The 20738-nt window shown below is 36.7% G+C and overlaps 1 protein-coding gene and 1 long non-coding RNA gene across 2 annotated transcripts in view; one reads left to right on the forward strand and one right to left on the reverse strand.

Moving 5' to 3' along the window:
• The window catches only part of LOC113924976, a 59755-nt gene that overhangs the window by 16353 nt on the left and 22664 nt on the right, over positions 1-20738 (forward strand). The gene's annotated exons all lie outside the window — the stretch shown is intronic.
• LOC118356721 (eukaryotic translation initiation factor 1) lies at positions 12326-12983 on the reverse strand. The gene has a single exon (XM_035726157.1). The coding sequence runs from the start codon at positions 12842-12844 to the stop codon at positions 12503-12505; it is 342 nt and encodes a 113-aa protein (XP_035582050.1). The 5' UTR covers positions 12845-12983; the 3' UTR covers positions 12326-12502.

Consider the following 20738-nt stretch of genomic DNA (forward strand, 5'->3'; position numbering starts at 1 on the left):
TTTACTATAGCAACTAATTTGATGTCATTCAACAAATATTGGAAAATCTATCATATGGCTAAGCACTGTGCTTGGCTCTGAGGAAAGAGGTAGGGGAATGTAACAGTGAAAAAGGCATGGAGACTACAATCGAATGGCTAAAATAGATATTCACCCAGCAAACCATATTGCAGGCATACAAAGAGCTTCCTGTGGGAAACAAGGAGGCAGAAACATTATTGCACTTACTTGGTAAAAATGTATGGGCATCAATAAAATTACATGTTTTAACTGAGTATGTTCTAGAAGACTAACACTCATATTACAGCCCCAATAGTCTGTGGATATACTTGCCTAAAAAGAGAATTTGAATGCTGACTTGACCACTTACTGCATGACCTCATACAAATTGTTCAACCTCTCTGTGTCTTAGTTTTGTTTTAATTTTTGTTTATGCTTCTAATGTGGAAAAATAATATTAACCTCATAGGTCGTTGAAAAGATGAAGTAGGATATAGGGGGAAGATGCTTCACTAACTATAGAGGAAGTTGCAATTTTTAATTACGATTTTTCTTTTGGTTAGCTTCCATGAATGAAATAAGAAGTATCTCTCATAAGATACTAGAAACAACATACTTAGTTAAGAGGTAGAATTCATTAAAATTGCAGTTCCAACCTGGACTAATGCTTTCTCCATGACTTGTCCAATTCTAGAACAATGATTAAGCCTGGGTGATACAGTTCCTGGCTGTTTTAGTAGAGTGATCTAAATGCAATTCGCTGCATTCTGGGATTTCCATGTTTCTGAGGTTAGCTGTATTGCTTGGAAGGCACAAGTGTGGAAGGGCAAAGTATACCCTGGTCCTAAATAAATATATTTTACATAACATCTTCCAGAGCTTTACAAAGTGCTCCACAGGTGACTAAGAATGAACACCATGTTCCTAATTGCTAACTGAAATACCCAGGCTGGTCTCTCTCCAGTTCTCATTTTATCAGTTAAACCAGAGCTCTTTTTATTTTCTCTATGATGACCATGGAAGACAAAAGCCTTTAGTAAATTTACTGAAGATTTGTGACTCTCTGAACTGCACACAATATTATTGAAGCTTGCTTCTTTTCCAAAGTGAGCCAATGGTGTTGCTTTGGAGTCTCAATGACCTCCTCTTGCTATAGAACAGAGATGCCAGGTAACCTTTTATTGCTTCTTACCACCTTTCAAGCAAATGAAGAGCCAGCATAGCAAAAAGGAGCGTCAAACTTATTAACGGTCTTTGAGGGTCACCAGTTGAAATACTTCCTAAATCAGCTGGAGGTTGAAGAGGGTGAATTATAAGAACTGAGATAACTCTAGCAAGAGTCCTATCTATGTGAAAACAGATGATTCTGTAGGTGTCTGAACAGATGGACATTCATCTTATATTTTCCCAAGGCTATTGGCAAGTGACTCTGGCTGAACAGTTTAAAATAAAAATGAAAAATCATTCTGGTTCAGCAAAGTCTCTGCACCAACTTTTCTTGGTCTTTTGTAAAGAATCACTTGGTGAAAATACAGAGTATCAGTCTCCTTGGGTCTTGGACCACTGAAGATCTAGAATAGCCCAGGAGGGCCTTTGACCCCAGGAAACAGTACCTACCTGTGAATACCTGCCCTGTGTTTTGTTTCTTTAGCTTTACTCTTGTGGAATTAAAATCAGTGTTGTAGAAATTTCCATTCTTTTGTCTTCACCCCCCACACATGCCAATCCCTTACAGCTTTTTCTCCTCCCTATGCATGGATAGTTCCAGTTAAAAGAGATAATTTGGTGCCCTCCAGTGGCTCAACCTGACAGCCTCTCTCTTGACCTCTCAAAGCTCTTTTATGCCTGTAGGAAGGGTATAGTTCCATAGATCTTTGATGGCTCCTTGGTTGTTGTCGTGTAACCACCACTTTTAGGAGAGGAATCCATCATGCTCTTAATATTGTGTAATTCTCAGAGGAGAAGGAATTGGAAAATAAAGACAAAATTCCCTGGCTTTTGTTTGTACAAACACCTAAAAGCAATGAAAACCAAGTATAAAAAACCCTATACTCTTACCATTCCTTTTCATTTTTAGTTTTGGAAAAGCCACTTACCATTTTGCCCATAGGTATTTTCTATGGAATGAAAGTGTGGAGCTAGATGATCTTTCAGGGTTCCCCCAGATTCTACCACCGAGGGATTCTGAAATTCCAGAAAAGGGAGAAATGTTTCCAGATGATTTCACACTTCAATACTTGATACTTTTCAAAACTTTAAGAGTTTAGAAAACAAGTTATAATAAAATGTCCATATAAGGCATGCATGGTATTAGTAGGTACACATCTAACATAACTAAAGATTCTCTTGCTTCTGCCCTTTAGGATAATTAGATGCTGCTTTGTAAAGTCATCAAGAGAAAGCATTCTAATTTCCTTGTTTGAAGAAGATGGAGAACATATAAGTGTATTTTCATAGCACTTAGTTAGTGTTCGGTAAACTAATGAACAAATGGATGGGAAAAGAAAAGGAACGTTGATCTTAACTCTTATAATGCATAAGAAGAGAAGGAGGCTATATTTATGATGGAACAAGAAAAAATCCACCTATGCCTGAAATTATCCTTTCTTTCTTTCCCTAATCCTTAATTCAACTGTACCTTCATGATGAGTCTTACCATTAGAGATTTATTTAACCCTTTGGGTGATAATAGTAGGCTACCTCCAGCATTTATTTTTATGGGAACAGTTGTCTGGGATGAATAACACTTTATGACTGGTTGCAGAATCTCAATAAAATAATGTTGAATAAAGGAATGTATCAAAATATTTCTTCTGAGCACTTTTGCAAGAATTGATTTGGAGATTAGCAGATCAGTCCCAAGAAGAGAGAGATAAAGTGAGAAGAAACTAGTGGTAGTGGTGGGGTCTTGGTGGTGGGGGTGACCCCCTAGAATGTGAAACCTCCTTTAAGGCAAGCTGCTCTGTTTGGAACATTAACATAAGGACGTTGGTTAGGCAGGAGAATATACTTTTACTCTAGATTTGTGCTGTACAATACAGTAGCCACTAGTCGCATGTGACTATTGTGTATTTGAAATATGGCTAGTCTATGGGGTGCCTGGGTGGCTCAGTCAGTTGAGCCTTCAGCTCTTGGTTTCAGCTCAGGTCATAATCTCAGGGTTGTGGGATCAGCCCTGCATTGGGCTCTGCACTGAGCGGGGAGTCTGCTTCTCTCTCTCTCTCTCTCCCTCTGCCCATACCCCTGCTCATGCATGCTCTCTCTAAAATAAATAAATAAATCTTAAAAAGAAAAAAAATACAGCTAGTCTAAATCAAGATGATAGTCCAAATTGAGATATGCTCTTAGTATAAAATACACATTGGGTTCAGAAGACAAGATATAGCAATGGTGGTTGGATTATGAATATATTTTGAAGTTGGCACCCACACCACAGGATTTGCTGACAGACTGAATACGAGGTGTGAAAGGTAGGAGACAAGGATGGCTCCAAGGGTAGATTTGCTATTAATTGAGATGAGGGAGTATACAAAAGGAGACATGAAGAAAGTCTTGAAGAAAGGCTTGAAGACATTAAGTGATTCACCCAAGGTCACAGTGTTAAGTCACAGAGAAACAGTTACTTGAGCTGATAGAGAACTCAGAGGTCTGTTGGTTCATCTTTCTTATTTTATAAATGAAGAATTTGGGGTCTAGTGAGGAGAAATGATTTGCTCAATGTCACATAGCAAATGAAGAACAGAAGCTCTAAGATGGATTTCCTGACTGGTAGACTAATGGTTCTCTTTTGCCATTACACTACAGCTGTAAAGATGTAAACGAAACCAGGTTTAACTATGCTTTTAAATTTATTAAGGAAAGAAGAATCACCGTTGATACTTTTGGGGAGAACGTTCAAAACCACCATGTAAAGCATATTTAGATTCTTCTCTATAAGTACTAACCAGATAACTGGCTACCCCACTGAATTCAGGACAAATGATTTACTCCCTCTTTCACACTTATTTAAAGCCAAGGAGAGCTATGGTAACTGTCCCTTATGGAGAAAGTCTCCATCAAGAGCCACAAATTTTATCTTCAGCCTTAAGAATTCTCATGGCTTAGGTCAAAGCAAGGAAAACAGATAAAATATATATTTTATCTGTTCACACAGCCATCTTAACATTTTTTTTAAAAAAATCAAGGATAAAAGGTCAGTATATTTTAAAGTGATTGTGGTTATTGGTTTGAATGTGAGACCCAGATGTATGATTGTTCCCTTATCCCTGCTGATATTTTTCATAAAAAATTCAAACCAGCATAGTATTTAATGATTTTTTTTTTTTTTTTTGTGGTGGACATTTGGTATAAGTCAGCTATTGCCACAATAATGATGCATAACAAACCACCACAATGATTCAGTGTCTTACTGTGTAATAAAGAATTTGGCTGGCCTTTGTCCCCAGTTCCTGGAAGGTAACCTCTAAATCTTTGTAATTTCCTGAGTGATAGGAGAGTCTTTGTTATTCATGATGGGTCCTGATCAGTTATGCTAACTCAGGACAGGACTGGTCATTCTAGAAAGACCAACCATGTAATTAGAGTAAAGAGGTGTGGGGGGCTCATGTGCTATCAGCCTGACCTCTGGGGAAAGGAGGGAGACTGGAGAGTGAGCCACATGGGTCATGATTTAGTCAATCATGACCATGTGGACACCAAAGCTTGGGTGAACTCCCCTGGTTGGCAATATCCTTAGTATTGTTAATGCATCTTGACTCCATGGGGAGAGAAGACAATGGAAATTTCGTATTTGGTTATGAGGTTAATGCATCTTGACTCCATGGGAAGAGAGGACAATGGAAATTTTATATTTGGAAGCCTGTCAAACCTGGCCATCCAGGTCAATCCTTTAGGCTGGTTCTGATTTCAATCCTTTTGCTATCATAAAACTGATCATAAGTCTAATGCTTTCTTGAGTTCTGTGAGGAATTTTAGTGAATTATTGAACCTGAGGGGGAAGTGAGAATCCTCAAATTTATAAGCAGTTTGTCAGAAGTACAGGTGTCCTGGTGACACCCCAAACTTCTAGCTGATATTTGAAGTTGTATTAAGGACTGTGCCCCTATAGGGAATTGGTACTTACAAACATAAGCGTTTTTATTTCTTGTCAATCATGCATTTGAGGGTCAGCTGGGTTACCTCTACTTCAGACTATAGATTGACAGGGCTCAGATCCAAGGTGGCATATCTGATCCATGTCTCATTCTGGATCTCAAGCTGGAGGGTGGTAGACACCTAGAGTATGTTCTCCTACGGTGATGACAAAGCACAAGAGAATAATCCAACTACAAGCACATTTAAAAAATGTACTCCCTCACACCTAAGAACATCCTATTGGCCAAAACAATATGGACAATCTAAAAGATAATGGGTGGAATAAACACTCAAACCTACCATGAGGCATGGCAAAGGTCTGGATATATCATTCTGCTATGAGGAGAATGACAGATTGACACCATTGTTCAATATTGTGCACATTTACTGAGGATGTTATAGGAAGAGGAAGCTTACATTGTATACTCAGAGTAAACCGTCTCCAATACTGTGCTGATAGTTCTGATCTCATGGTTACCCTCTTCCAAGGCACCATGCATATCTTCTCTTAGGACTTCCACATAGTTCTCAGTGTCTCATTTGTTGCCTGGAGCAATTCTCTTTTTATTTCAATCACGCATACTGGCACACCTCAGAGATATTGCTGGTTTAGTTTCAGATTACCTCAGTAAAGTGACTATCACAATAAAGCAAGTCAAATGATTTTTTTTCTTTTTTATGGTTTCCCAGTGAATATGAAAGTTATGTTTAGATTATACTGTAGTCTATTAAGTGTGCAATAGAATTATGTCTAAAACCCAATGTACATACCTTAATTAAAAATTATTTCATTACTAAAAAATGCTAACCATCATCTGAGCTTTTGGCACATTGTAATTACTGATTATTGATGACCATAACAAACATAATAATAATGAAAAAGTTTGAAATATTGCGAAAATTGCCAAAATGTGATGCCAAGACATGAAATGAGCAAATGCTGTTGGAAAATCAGTGCCAATAGACTTGCTTGACACAAGGTTGCCACAGCCTCCAATCTGTGAAAAACACAAACTTCCAAGTGCAAGAAAGTGAAGACAATAAAAGGAGGTTGCCTGTATTCCAAAATAACAACTAACTCCTAAACCATGTGCTACCAGGACCTGTCTTTCTTCAGATGCAGTTTAGTGATCATTTTGTGGTGTTTGTTGACTACCAATTGTTGTCCATGTGACCTCAAACAAGTACATAATACTTCTGTACCTTGGTTTTCTTATCTGTAAAATGGACAGAATATTACCTGCTTCACAGGATTGAAGTGACGATCTGATGAGATAGTCCATTTAAACTCTTAGAATATTGACTGGAACAGAGTCATCACTTAATTAAAAAAAAGATAAAATTTCCATAGAACTTATTGTGTGTCAGGCAGTCTTCTAAACACTTTATATGCATTAATTAATTTAATCTTAAAAACAATCCTATGAGGGGCGCCTGGGTGGCTCAGTTGGTTAAGCGACTGCCTTCGGCTCAGGTCATGATCCTGGAGTCTGGGGATCGAGTCCCGCATCGGGCTCCCTGCTCGGCGGGGAGTCTGCTTCTCCCTCTGACCCTCTTCCCTCTCGTGCTCTCTATCTCTCATTCTCTCTCATTCTCTCTCTCTCAAATAAATAAATAAAATCTTAAAAAAAAAAAAAAAAAAAAAAACAATCCTATGAGGTAAGGCTTTTGCATTTTGATTTTTCATCCTCATTTTATACAGGATGGAATTGAAGCCCAGAGAGATTTAGTAATTGGCTTAAGTCACAGTCTGTAGGAGACACAGATGGAACTTGAACTCAGGCAGTTAGGCACCAGTATCCACACTCAGCCTCCATCCCTTATGCCGTCACCTCGAGAGCTCAATAAATATTTTTTGTTGTTGCTATCTTTATTGGAGCACATGGGACTTCAGATCTTGCCCCTGCACCAAAAAGCCTATAAAAGTTTTCTTTCAAGCATATTCAACAATATTCATAAGAATACTTTAGGCAAATACAGTTATTTCCATCTGTTTACATTTGTTTATTTCTACTCCATTTGGTTACAAGGGGAGTTTCATGCCTTTGGATAGAAACACATACAATATGATAGGAAAAAAACCCCAAAGAACTCTGGCTTAGAATGGGGCTGTTTTTTCCCATCTGGTGATAAATTCAACTACAGTTCTTCCATGGGCCCTCAAAAGAGGGATGTGGTGTGATGTCATGGAATGTGCTGTCAATGACATGGCAGGAACAGCTACAGTGGAGATTAGCGGTTGGACTTTTCTGGTGGTGTCTCTGCACCCAACCCTGGGGCAGAGTGTCAAACACGGTACTGTAAGAACAATTTCATGTGATACCAAATTGAAGTGGAGGGTTGTGATGCCCAGTAACCCAGCCTGAAGCACCAAGTAGCAATTCTCCTCAAGTTCCAAGTGTAATTATGAAGTAGTGTGATTGATGGTTTAATAAAGACATTGGAGTTGTACATCCAAATGAGTGCTATCATTCCAAGTCATCACCTTGGGAGGTTGTGAATCTATGCTAATGATACTACTGTGGCTCAAAACTGTTTTTGGAAATCTGCATTTAGTGCCAGCTTAAGGAATCAAACAAAACCAATGGACTCACTATTTTATAGTCAGAAATTGCATCACTCAATTCTGTCACTAGCCACTTGACCCAACACACTCACCTAACCCAAAGAGTTACCAAGTGTCTTTGGCTCTTTCAAAATATAAAGACATCTTCAAAGAAGGTAAATTTGCTGCCAACAAAGATTATTAAAATAATATGGTTGGAGTTTCAGGATGCCAATATAGACCATGCCCATTTTTCCTTGCTGAATTTGGAACTAATTTAGAGATGGATGTAGGAGTTCCATGATTATACAGCAAGCCACCATGTTTATAGTGTTAATGCTGATTGAAATATGGGAATGGAGATGTGTGGAAATGTAGCCTTGCTAATCCTTCAGCCCTGGAATGAGACAGACTGACCCACTCAGTCACTAACTGCTAGAACATCAGTAGACCTCTGGTGCAGGGCAGGCTGCTGTGCATGTCTTGGGCAGGCCAGGTTGCTGCCCTGCAATAAGGAAGGAGAGAGAAGAATAGGAAGACAGTCCCCAGGGCTTCCAGGTTTTTATTAGATTCATTACAGCAAAATGAAGAACATGGACAAATTAATGGCACCTAACAAACAAGGAACTCCCCCTCCTCCTTAACAGACACCGCTCTGGAGTAAGCAATGGGAACTTTTACTCTAGCTGATGCTGCCTCATGGGAACATGAGGCCAAGGGAAAGAAGGGGATCTGCCAACTAATACCCCAAAGAATCTGAATGCAGAGAGAGGTTGTGAGAAAAGTCTCTAACTCTGGAAAAAAGTATAGATAACTCTCATTTCTAAAGGGGATCTATTTATCTGGTTGGATATAGATCAGCATTTTAGAGAGGCAATAATTGCTTGGATTTACAGAATTTGGTTACAAAATCTACCACATTGTAGATATTTACCATCTATGTGTGGAAGAAAATTATGCACAGGGCTTGCAAGTTTCTTGGGCTGCAGTTGTGCAGGATTTAAAACAATATTCCAGCAGTGACGGGTTCTGATCACGTGCAAGTCTCAGTTGTGCGTCCTCAGATGCCTGCTGGGCCAGTCACATCAGGGCACATCCCCATGACTCTAGGATGTGTCAGAGACACACAGGGAGACTCTCTAGCTTGGTAAAATCAATGCTGGCAGGCCTAAAAACATTTTTTTCAATCCCCATGGTCAAAGTCATTGCACATGATGCAATTATTTATAAATATTCAAAATACAATTATGAAAGTAAAGATATAAGGAAAAGAAGCAAACATGAGAAATTATGAGCAAATGTTCCATTTCTTTTGTATAAAATTTTTAATGCATCCCAAATGGATAAACATATCTGATAACCCCAGCAAATATTTATCTTTACAAACATACAGTATGGGAAAAATATAACTCTTGAATTGGATATTGTTTAATAAAATAAGCACATGAAATACATGTTTTAAATTAGCTTCTGGCAATTTATTTAAGATAGCTCCTAGTGTTGACAAATATTATAGCATTTATGGGTATTTGGAGGTTGGCTGTCAAGTTTAAGGATCATCTTCTAACTATTGTCCATCCCGCTCTCCACCTTGTTTCCCTCTATTTTTAACCTCTTCTTGTTTTCATCTAAGCCCACCTGTATGATCTCCTTCCCACTTCTAATTTAGTCATTTATGGGCAGATATGGTGTTTCTCCATTTAGGTGATATAAACCTGACTCAGAAACAAGAATTTTCTTTAATGAGATTATAATCTCAAAAGAGAGAAGAACATTATTGTTATATAAATGTGCTATGGGAATTCAGAATTGAAAGTAATTTTTCCCATCTGGCAACATCAAGGAGGGTTTCATGGAAGAAATCACATTTGAGCTGGCTCTTTGAATGAGCAGAGTTTGAGCATAGAGAGATGGGGAGAGGGAGGCTGAGCAAACAGAATAGACTCAGGTTTGGCAATGGAACATTTGAGGGCATTCCCTTGTATGAGGGAATTATTGGTTTGCCAAGGGATAAAATAAGAAAGAATAAATAAATAAAATTGGAAAGAGAGGGTAGGGTCAGGTTTTAGATGATCTTGAATGCTTAATAAATAACCAGAAATAATAAGAACCATGGAGCATAATCAGAGCTCTTTCTCTCTTCTTAGGGAGTGCTTTACCTTACACACGTTAACACTCAGAACTCCTTCTCTGACTCAAATCTTTTATGTCTCTCCTTCAACATAATTCAGATCTTCAACGGCTTCAGTGTTATCAACCAGCCCATGTATTGAGATTCCCCCCACCCCCAAGCCCCCATAGCCATGGACAGGTGCACATACCCAGTTTCCTTCTACTCCTGGGGATGTCTACAAGAAAACAGGCTACTGTTTATTTTGTTAAAACATGATTTGAATCAGACCTACATTCTTTTTTGTTTCATTCTTTATAAATTACAAAATTTTTCTCTCACCGTATCTTTCTTGTCCTATGCCCCTTCCTTCCTCTGCCTTTGAAACCCATGACACATGCAGGTTATACAGAATGCCAGGTATAGGTCAAAAGACCTCATTACTAAAGACAAGATCTGAGAGTCTGCTGTTCAATGCAGTGTAGTGTACACATTCAAATAACTCATTTTTATTTTTTGGGGGGGAAAGCAATATGAAATAACTCTTGAATTTCTTCCATTCAAGATTTGATTCTAATCAGAGAGTCCAATTCTGGATTTCTTGAAGAAAAAGTCATAACTATTCATCTTCATATTTCTAGTATCTAGCACAGGGACAGGTACATGGTAGGTACCCTCCAAACATCGGTTGAATGACTGAATGAATAGATGGATGAATGGATTATTGTTTTTCTGGAAATATTTTATAACACTACAAAATTGGCATTTTGTTGGACCGTTTGTACTTTGACCTTGGTAATACAGTCTTTCCAGTGATCTTCACTCCTCTGTTCTCCCCTTATTATCTCGAAACATGTATTCATTCCTTTCCTTGGCTTTTCTGTCTCTCTCAATTTCCCGCTTCCCCTTTTAGAGAGCATGATGAATATTAATTATGTTTTAATATACAAAAATAGCACACTCATGGCCTTCGATTTTTCTTTGAGTTGTCCTCACTCTTTCCTGTGTCTCTTTTGATTTCCTATTATTTTTTTGTGAAGCTAAATCAATGAGCCCTCTTTTCTCATTTTATCTTCTCACTTCTTCCTTTTGCAAGGGCTTTTTCTTTCACTTTGCTTTAACTATCTTTTTCTCATTGTCTTCAAATTATTTATGGTCATAACCATCGCTCTATACAGGTAGCATCTAAATGCAAATATTCTCCCAGAAAAATTACAGAGTGGCAGGGGAAAATAATGCTTTGAAATAAACACTGTATATTCAATTGGTTTCCAAATCAGCACCAGCTAAACAAATCCCTAATAGCAGTCCTTAGAGAGACAAGATTAGTATGTTTTGAAATCAGAAGTTATCTTTTTTCTCTTTCTCTAACTTCCCCTTCCTTTTTTTCCCTTTAAAAATATCATAAAGGATTCTTGCAAACAACAAAGGAGACTTTTGGCTGAAACTTTTGGCTTCTTATCACAGAGTGCATGTGTGTTGTTACACAAACAGATACAGAAGTGGAGTCTGGGAGGGGAAACATTAATTTGACTTGCAAGTAAGTCATTTCAAACTAAAGTAATGAAGACTTTTGTATGCTATCCAGTCCCTTTGTGATGGATGTGCCTTATGAAAATATTCCTAAAAGATTCAAAACCATGAGAATAATCAGCTGCACTTTGTTAAGGTGAACCTCTGGGTAGTTTATGATGGAGCCAGTGTTGAGGGAAGTAAGGCGGGAAGTCTGCCTGTGGAAAGAACACAGGTTTAGATGCACCATACACATCTGAATTCCCATTTTGGCCTTACTAGCCATGTGGCTTTGCGCAAGATGTAACCTGTTTGAGCCCCAGTTTACTTGTCTGGAAGATGACTGTTTATAATTAAACCTCTAAGGGTTATATAAGAGTGAAATGAAGGAAAATGAAGTTTATAATTAACCTCAAGTGTTATAGAAGAGTGAAACGAAGCATTGTCTATCAAGGGCTTATAAGGGTATCTAACATTCTCAGGTGCAATAACTTATAACAATTGCAGACTTACTATTACTGATAATAATATACACACAATAATTCTACATGAATACTCTTCTTGAATATACACACTGATCATTCTCACATTCTTGCCTTTGAACATGTTGCTCTTTCTTAAAATGCTCTCCTCCCAGTTCATCATTTAACATAGAGAACTTATATTCATCCTTCAAAACCCATCTGTTCAGACATCATCTCTTCAGGAATTTTGCTCTGACCTTCTTGAGGAGAACTGATTACTTCATTCATTGAATCATTCAACCAGTATTTACCCAGTATCTTCTACATGTCGGGCACTGATCTAGGAACCATAGAAATGGTTGTGAACAAAACATTAAAAAAAAAAACCCGTGCATCTTGGAGCTTACATTCCAGTAGAGGATATGAACCATAATCAAAATTAAGCAAAATATATAGAATGAAAGATGGTCATCAGAAAGCAGGAAAGAGATTACAGGATGCTAAGGCTGGGGAGAAGAGTAGTTTCAATTTATTTATTTATTTATTTTTTATTTATTTTTTTTTATGGCTCTTTTCAGTTTATTGCATGAAGGAGTTACACTAGTCCAAGTTAAAAGCAGACCCCAAATGGTTACATTATACAAGCTGTGAGGTTTTTAAACTTGTGACAAGGGACAGAAGGGAAATTCTACTCATTGCAAGGAAATCCTCACTTAAGCTTCAATGAGCCAAAAGCACTTAAAACCCATGAACCTTCAGCTGGTCGTCCTTAGCCAGTCCAATCTCTACCAGGAACTGGCATATGTTCTTGCGCTGGTCACCCTGTAGCTGAATTACTTCTCCATATTCTGGATGCTCAATTACAGTACCATTGCAGGCAAATTTCTTCTTAAACGCCTTCACTAGTTTCTTTTTATCGTAATCATCAGCGATCCCTTGGACAGTAGTAAGGGTCTTCCTGCCGTTTCTCTGTTGAATTCTTATATGGATATAATCCTCAGTGCCAGCAGGAAGCAGATCATCACCCTTACTTGCATCAGCAAAGGGGTCGAAAGAGTGGAGGTTCTGGATAGCGGACATACGATACGATTCCTTTTACTCGGTGGAAACGGCCTGCGGAAGGCGGCGGCGGGAGAAGGCGGGCGGGGGGAACGGAGTGTCGGGAAGCTAGGGGGCCCAAGGGGGAGGCTGGTGAGTCCTCGGCGGCGGCTCAGTGACTGGGGCGAGTAGTTTCAATTTAAACAGGTTGATCAGCAAAGGTATTTGAGCAAAGCTGTGAAGGAGAAAAAAGACTGAACCATTGAGAAACTAGGGAAAGAGTGTTCCAGGCAGAGGAACAGTAAATGCAAAGTCTCTGGAGAGAGTTATGTTATCTCTGTGCTGTATCTACTTCTATTAGTACATTTATAAAAATATTTTATAATTATCAATTATTACAGTTTTAAATAAAACATTTTATATTAGATAAGGTATATATATTTTAAATTTTGTATTTGAGGGTGAAGACTATGAAGGCAGGGATCGTGTCTTATGTATCTCTGTATTCTTGTTAGGTAGTGTGGTCTTTAGCAGGTGTTCAAACATGTTCATTCTAATGAAATTTAACAATGATGTTAATTCTCCTAGACAGAGTGGGTGCAGAGTTTCAATTACTAAAGTAGTTGGTCAGGCCAGGAAGTTTTAGCATGGGGTAGTATTCTGCGGTTGGTTACTAAGCAGCAGACTTGTCTCTTGCATTTCTTTCTTCCTTTTGTGAAATAGCTTCCATGAATGTTACTCTCTGATCAGAAGAAAGGTATTTGGAATGTTGTGGCAGCAATAGGCACTATACAGTAGCATAAGCAATTGGTAGGTTTCAGCCTTTTGTAGCAGCTCTCACTAGCTTTGTTATTTGCAGCAATTTTTTTTAAAGATTTTATTTATTCATGAAAGACAGCTAAAACTAATGTAACATTGTGTATCAACTATACTTCAATTAAAAAAAAAGAAAAGAAAAAAGAAATTGAGCTATGGCATCTTAAGGATGAAAGGGATCTAGTAGCAGCTGGTTCAGGTGTCATGAATTCTTATGCCTACAGAACCAGGTAGGTGACATTTAGACGCCTTGTCTAAATAATGCAACTATAATGCAACTGTAACTCAGATCCAGCCATTTGGTCTCATGCTCAAATGAAGATTGAATATCTGCAAGATGTTCTGAAGCGGCTATAAATCTACATGTTGTGAAAATCTCTTGATTCTTCAATGTTGGCAACCTACTTAATTTTTTTTAAACAAAAAATATGCCAAAACAAGATGCCAAACAAAATATGCTTGTGTCCCGAATCCTGTCATTTCCAAGTCTCATATTTTGTTACCCACCCCCCACCCCCATTTCATTGGTGGAGAAAATGAGATCTAGAAAAACCAACGGCTTTGCCCAATCACAGAACTAGGGCAGAGGCAGAGGCAGACCTCGAAGCTCCAAAAATCCAGACCACGGTGGACATGATTTCATACCCTCAAATACAGAGCATGTCTACTTGCTTTAAAATAAACATGCAGCTGATATTCAAATGCACTCACAAACATCACATATCCTTTTGCTTTCAGTTTGTTTGAAGGCTTAGTGTAGAAACAGCTTCTGTTACATCAAGGATCAAAACATCAGGGTTTGGAACATTGTGTGCTCATTAGAGTTAGTGTCAAACGTATCTCCCAGGCTCACACCTACCTGTCGTTCAAGGGAAAACGTCTCATCAACTCTTTATGGAAGACCCCAGGGGCTTCCTCTTGAGAGATCCTGAACATGTAATTTTCACCACTAAGAGGCAACTGCCACATTTCCTCCACTTCTGCCTCTGCTCGCAAACAGGCCTTTAAGAGTCACTGGTATTAACTTTGCTGTGGGTTTCACCTACCAAATTCATGATTCTTAAATTGGCCTCCTTTAAGTAAAACAGTGCCTTTACACTAACCGCACCCTATGGAAAAGGAGGGAATCCAGCCCCTACTCACACAATCCCTACCATGTCATTTTTTTGTGAGGGTGATCCCACGGAAATCTTTGTTGCCTTCCCAATGTTCCAGAAAACTCAGTGTGTGTGTGTATTTGTGTGTGTGTATGTATGCATGTGTGTGTAACACATCTTTCCATTTTAATTTACAGACTAACTTGTTCTCAAAAGATATTTGATGATTTGAGAAAATCATAATGATACAATACCAAATACTGAACATTTTTTCAGTAATTTCAGTTTTCATAATTTGGAAACATTTATTAGCAGTTAATTGTTTAATTAACTTGATATATTAATTGAATTATGTATTTCTGGGCCCATTTTTAAAAAGTTAGGTTTATTGAAATATAATTTACATTATTAAAATTTACCCTGTTAAAGTGAACATTTTGATGTGTTTTGATAAAGACTAGCAATCCTGGAACCGCAATCATAATCAAGATACAGAACAATTTTTCCCCAAAAAACATTCTCGTGAATCCTTTTGTAGTTTATTGACTCCTCTCACCTCAGTCCCTGGCAACCAGTGGTATGTTTCTTATTTCTATAGTCTTGTCTTTTCTAGAATGTCAGATAAATGGACTCCTACAGTATGTAGTCTTTTATAGATGACTTTTCTTACATAGCATAATATTTTAGAGATTCATCCACAATGTTGCATTATTCCTAGTTATAATCCTTGTTACTGTTGAGTAGTATTTCATTGTATCAACATAATCACAATTTATTTATACATTTACCAGTTAATAGAAAGTCATTTCCAGTATTTTGGCTCTTATGAATATCATTATTATGCACATTTGCATGCAGGTCTTTGTGCGGGCATGTGTTTTCACATCTCTTGGAGTAGAATTGCTGGGTTATATATGATGAATGTATGTTTAACTTATAAGAAATGGCCATAATCCTTGCAAAGTGGCTGTACCATTTTACATTCCCACCAACACTGTATGTGACCTAGAATTGCTTCACACATTTACCCCCTTTTGATAGTATTAGCCTTTTCTAATTTTAGATATTTGTGATGGTTGATTCTACGTGTCACATTGATTGATTGGGCCACTGTGCCCTGCTATGGGGTCAAACATTATTCTGGGTGTTTCTGTGAGTGTGTTTTGAATGAGATTTACATTTAAATTGAGGGACCTTAAGTAAAACAGTTTGTCTTCTGAAATACGAGTGGGCCTCATTCAATCAAGTGAAGGCTGGGATAGAACGAAAGGCTGACCTCCACTGAACAATAGGGAATTCTTCCAGCAGACTTTCTTAATCTGCAACATGAGTTCTTGGTTTTTCAGCCGACTGCCTTTGAACTCAACTGTAACTGCTTGCTGAATCTCCAGGATAATAACCTCCCCACCAGATTTTGGATTTGCCAAACCTCCACAATTATAACAGCCAATTCGTCAAAATAAATCATTATGTATGTATGCACATCCTCCTGGTTCTGTTTATCTGGAGAACCCTGACGGATACAATGTCCTAGTAGGTTTATAATGATTTCAAATTCTGGTCTTAGTTTGCATTTCTAATGATTTCTGGTGATGTTGATGTGCTCATGGTTATTTGTATATCATCTTTTGCAAAGTGTCTGTTCAAATATTTACCCAGGTGTTTTGTTTTGTTGTTTTTTTTAATCTGGTGGGGGGCAGGATTGTTTGTCTTTTCATTATTAAATTGTAAGAATTCTTTACATATTCTGGATACAAGTCCTTTATATTACATGTGACTTCCAGTCATTTTCTCCCTGTGAGTGGCTTGTATTTTCATTTTCTTAATAATGTCTTTAGAAGAGCAGAAATTTTAAATTTTGATGAGGCCCACTATATCAATTTTCTTTCATGGCTCATATTTGGGTCCTATTTAAGAAATTGTTACCTATTCTGCAACCTTGCTAAACTCATCAATTAATTTTAGTAACTTTAAAATATCTTAATATTTTCTATATATGTAATTTTGTTGTCTGCAAGTGATGATAGTTTAAAACAATTCTTTTAATATTTAAGTAATTATTTAAGTCTGTCACTATTAGGTATATCAATATGCATAACTTTTGTACATATGTTCTTATCAGGTCAAGTACCCTTGTATTCTTAGATCACTGTGAGTTTTTATCATGATGGATGCTAGATTTTGTCGCGTGCTTTTTCTGCATTTATTAAGATGATCATATGGTTTTTCTTTTCGTCTTTTGATAAAATGGTTTACATTGATTACTTTTCAAATGTTGAACCAAACTTGTACTCTTAGGATAAGCCTCACTCACTTGTTCATGATGTATTACCTTTTTATGTATTGCTGGAGTCGATTGTTAATTTTTTGTTAATGATGGTTGTGTGTATATCCATAAGATTTATTGGTTTGTAATTTTTTTTTCTCAAATTATCTTTATCTGCTTTTGGTATTAGGGTAATATTAACTTTATTTAAAGATTTATTTATTTATTTATTTATTTATTTATTGAAAGCTTGCATGTGTGAGAGAGGGAGAGAAAGAGAGAGAGAGAGAGAGAGAGAGAGAGTTTGGGGGGGAAGAGCAGAGGGAGAGGGAGTGAGAGAATCTCAAGCAGACTCCCTGCTGAGTGCAGAGGTGACCCGGGGCTAGATCTCATGACTCTGAGATCATGACCTGAGCTGAAATCAAGAGTCTGATGCTTAACCAACTGAGTCACCCAGGTGCCCCAAGGGTCATATTAACTTTATAATATGAGTTGGAAAAGTGTTCCATTTCCAGGAAAGGTTTGTGTCAAATTTGTATTATTTTTTCCTTAAATATTGGTAGATTGCATCAGTGAAACCATATAGGTGGGGAACCCCCACTCCCACCCTCTTTATATCTGTGTTTGTTTGAAGGTTTTTAATTGTAACTTTAATTTCTTTAATAGATATAGGGCTTTTTGCGTCATCTGTTTCCTCTTGAATAAACTTTGGTCATTTGCATCTTTCAAGAAATTTGTTCATCATATCCAAGTTGTAAATGCACGATTGTCATAGTATTCTTGTTACCCTGTTAAATGTCTGTAGAATCAATAGTAGTGTTCTTTTTTGGAAATTTGTATTTTCTTTCTTTCTCTTTTTTTTTAAGATTTATTTATTTATTTTAGAGAGAGAAAAAGAGAGAGAGCACGAGAAGAAGTGGCAGAGGGAGAGAGAGAGAGAGTCTTAAGCAGACTCCACACTGAATGCGGGTCTCATGACCCTGAGATCAGGACCTGAGTGGAAACCAAGAGTCAGATGCTCAACTGACTGTCCCACTCAGGCGCCCCTCTCTTTTCCTTTTTGAAAAAAATGTATTGGTATAGTTAGAGGTTTATTAACTGCATTAAACTTTTTTAAAAAAACAGCTTTTGGTTTTATTGATTTTTCTCTATTATTTTTCTCTTTCCTAGTTCACCAATATGTTAGTACTCTTATCTATATTATTTCCTTCCTTCCTTTTACTTTGGATTTAATTTGCTTTGCTTTTCTTACTTTCTTAACATAGAAAATTGCAGTATTGATTGGAAATTTTTTTCTTTTCTAATATAAATCTGATTTCTAAATATAAATCTAATTTCATGCTGCAAAATTCTCTTTGAGCACTGTTTTAGATGCACTTCTACAAAATTTGATATGTGCTTTTACTTTCATTTAGTCAAAAATATTTTCTGAAGTTCACTGTGGTTTCTTCTTTGACTCATGTGTTATGAGAAGTGTGCTATTTATTTTCTAACCATTTGGAGACTTTTCTTGTATTTTTCTGGTATTGATTTTTAGTTAATCCCATGTTGTCAGAGAACACTTTTTTTTTTTCCAGAGAACACTTTTTTTTTAATGATTTAAGTTCATTTATATTTATTGAGATTTGTTTCATTTTTCAGAATATGGTCTCTCTGAATGTCTATGGAATATCTATTTACAGTGGAAAAGAATGTGTTTTCTTCTGTTATTGAGTAGTATGTCCTATAAACATCAATTAGTTCAAGTAATTTCATAGTATGGTTCACATCTTTTATACCTTTACTGATTCTTTGTCTACTTGTTCTTTTAGTTACTGAGAGAGAATTGTTGAAATTTCCAAACACAATGGTTCAATTGTCTATTTTTTTCTTTCAAGTCTGTTTTTCTTTATGTATGCTACGCTCTCAGTATATTTTGTATTACTATTCTTTAACATGATTCTTTGCATTAGACTACTATAGTAAGTACTATTATTTTCTATACTCTTTAGGTAAGAAAACATATGGATAGAAAGGTTTAATAATTTGCCAAAATGACATATAGCATGTAAGTGGTGTAGCTGGGATTTGAACTTAGGCACTCTGACTTCAGAACTTATTTGTATGGTAAATTATTAAGTAAAGTTGGAAAGTTAAATAACTATGTCATAATTATTTAAAAGAGAGCAAGATAGAACTGGGAAGCCAATATTGAATATCACTCTGTGATAGATAATTGGTGATTTATTTCTTTATTTTACAGTTGTGTATTTTATATGCTTCCTACAGTGAACATATATAACTGTTACAAAAATAAAAATGTAACTAAGTCTTTATTTTATTTGTTTTTATTCCATAGAATCATTAAAAAGGAGGCAAGCCATTGGGTTTTAATAGATTACCATGATATTTATCTGCCCAATAATTTGCCATAATCCATTTAACTATATTCCTAATTTCCTTTTTAGAATGCATCCAATTTTGTTTTTAAATAATGTGTTAAATACCATTGCATGTTTGACTATATGTCCTATTTTTTCCTTAGTATAAATTCCTAGAAGTGTATTATTAGCTCAAATGTACAGACAATCCTATAGGTTTCTTAAGGAATACTTTATTGAGTCATAGCAAGGAACAGATACATAGAATAATTTCCTATCTCAAACACCAGAAATTACAGAGAATTTTTCTGTAGTTTAAACTAAGATACCTATAGAGGTGGAAAAGAGGGGGAAAAAGAGATTTTTGAGATCTCATTATCTCTTAAATATTTAAGTAGTAAGCATACTTTGAGAACATAATTTTATACAAGTGTCTAAAACATTTTTTACAACACTTGACATCCACACTGACATAGGGTTAGATGAAATTATTTTAAAGCAGATTAAAAAAACGACTCTATACACATTAGTAATCACTCTTATCTCCTTGAGCCTTGAGCACAGGTAGACAAGGGCTTGTAAACATCATCAGAAATGAGGGCATACAGCAATATCGAGTCTATGAAAACAAGATTTGAAATTCCTTTGTGCACAAGGTACTAAAAAATATTCAAATCAGGGTCACTTATTGCATCGACTTTGGATGAATATTTCTGAGATGTCTTCAGATTTCCCTTTTATTTTATGCAGATTTCGTTCTTAAAGAAAGACTCCTCTTTCTTTCTTTTTTTCTTTCTTTCTTTCTTACTTTCTTTCTTTCTTTCTTTCTTTCTTTCTTCTTTCTTTCTTTCTTTCTTTCTTTCTTTCTTTCTTTCTTTCTTTCTTTCTTTTTTTTTATTCTTAGTAAGAAAGCTTATGTTATCCTGTTTGGTAAAAGAATAGCTGAAGAATTAGCAAAAACCAATTTTTTAATTGTTCTGTTATCCAAACAAGCACATTCAGAGTTTGCCATCATTCCTCACCTCCCTCCAATCCTTACCCACCCTCCACACTCAGCCACACGACATTTGTTTGGTTTTCATGGGGTGGTAATGCCATGTATCGGTACTTCTGAATCTGATGCTAAAAGAGAGAAATTTTATTTTTTATTTATTTTTATTTTTTTTAAGATTTTATTTTTATTTATTTGACAGAGAGAGGCACAGCAAGAGAGGGAACACAGGCAAGGGGAGTGGGAGAGGGAGAAGCAGGCTTCTCGCCGAGCAGAGAGCCTGATGTGGGGCTCGATCCCAGGACCCTGGGACCATGACCTGAGCCGAAGGCAGACACTTAACGACTGAGCCACCCAGGCGCCCCTAAAAGAGAGAAATTTTAAAATGCTTCTTTTTATTCATTAT

The sequence above is a fragment of the Zalophus californianus genome, chromosome 2 (assembly GCF_009762305.2).
Source record: "Zalophus californianus isolate mZalCal1 chromosome 2, mZalCal1.pri.v2, whole genome shotgun sequence".
Classification (NCBI taxonomy): Eukaryota; Metazoa; Chordata; class Mammalia; order Carnivora; family Otariidae; genus Zalophus; species Zalophus californianus.

Coding starts and splice junctions, on each gene's coding strand:
- LOC118356721 (XM_035726157.1), bottom strand. CDS start 12,844: ATGTCCGCTATCCAGAACCTCCACTCTTTCGACCCCTTTGCTGATGCA.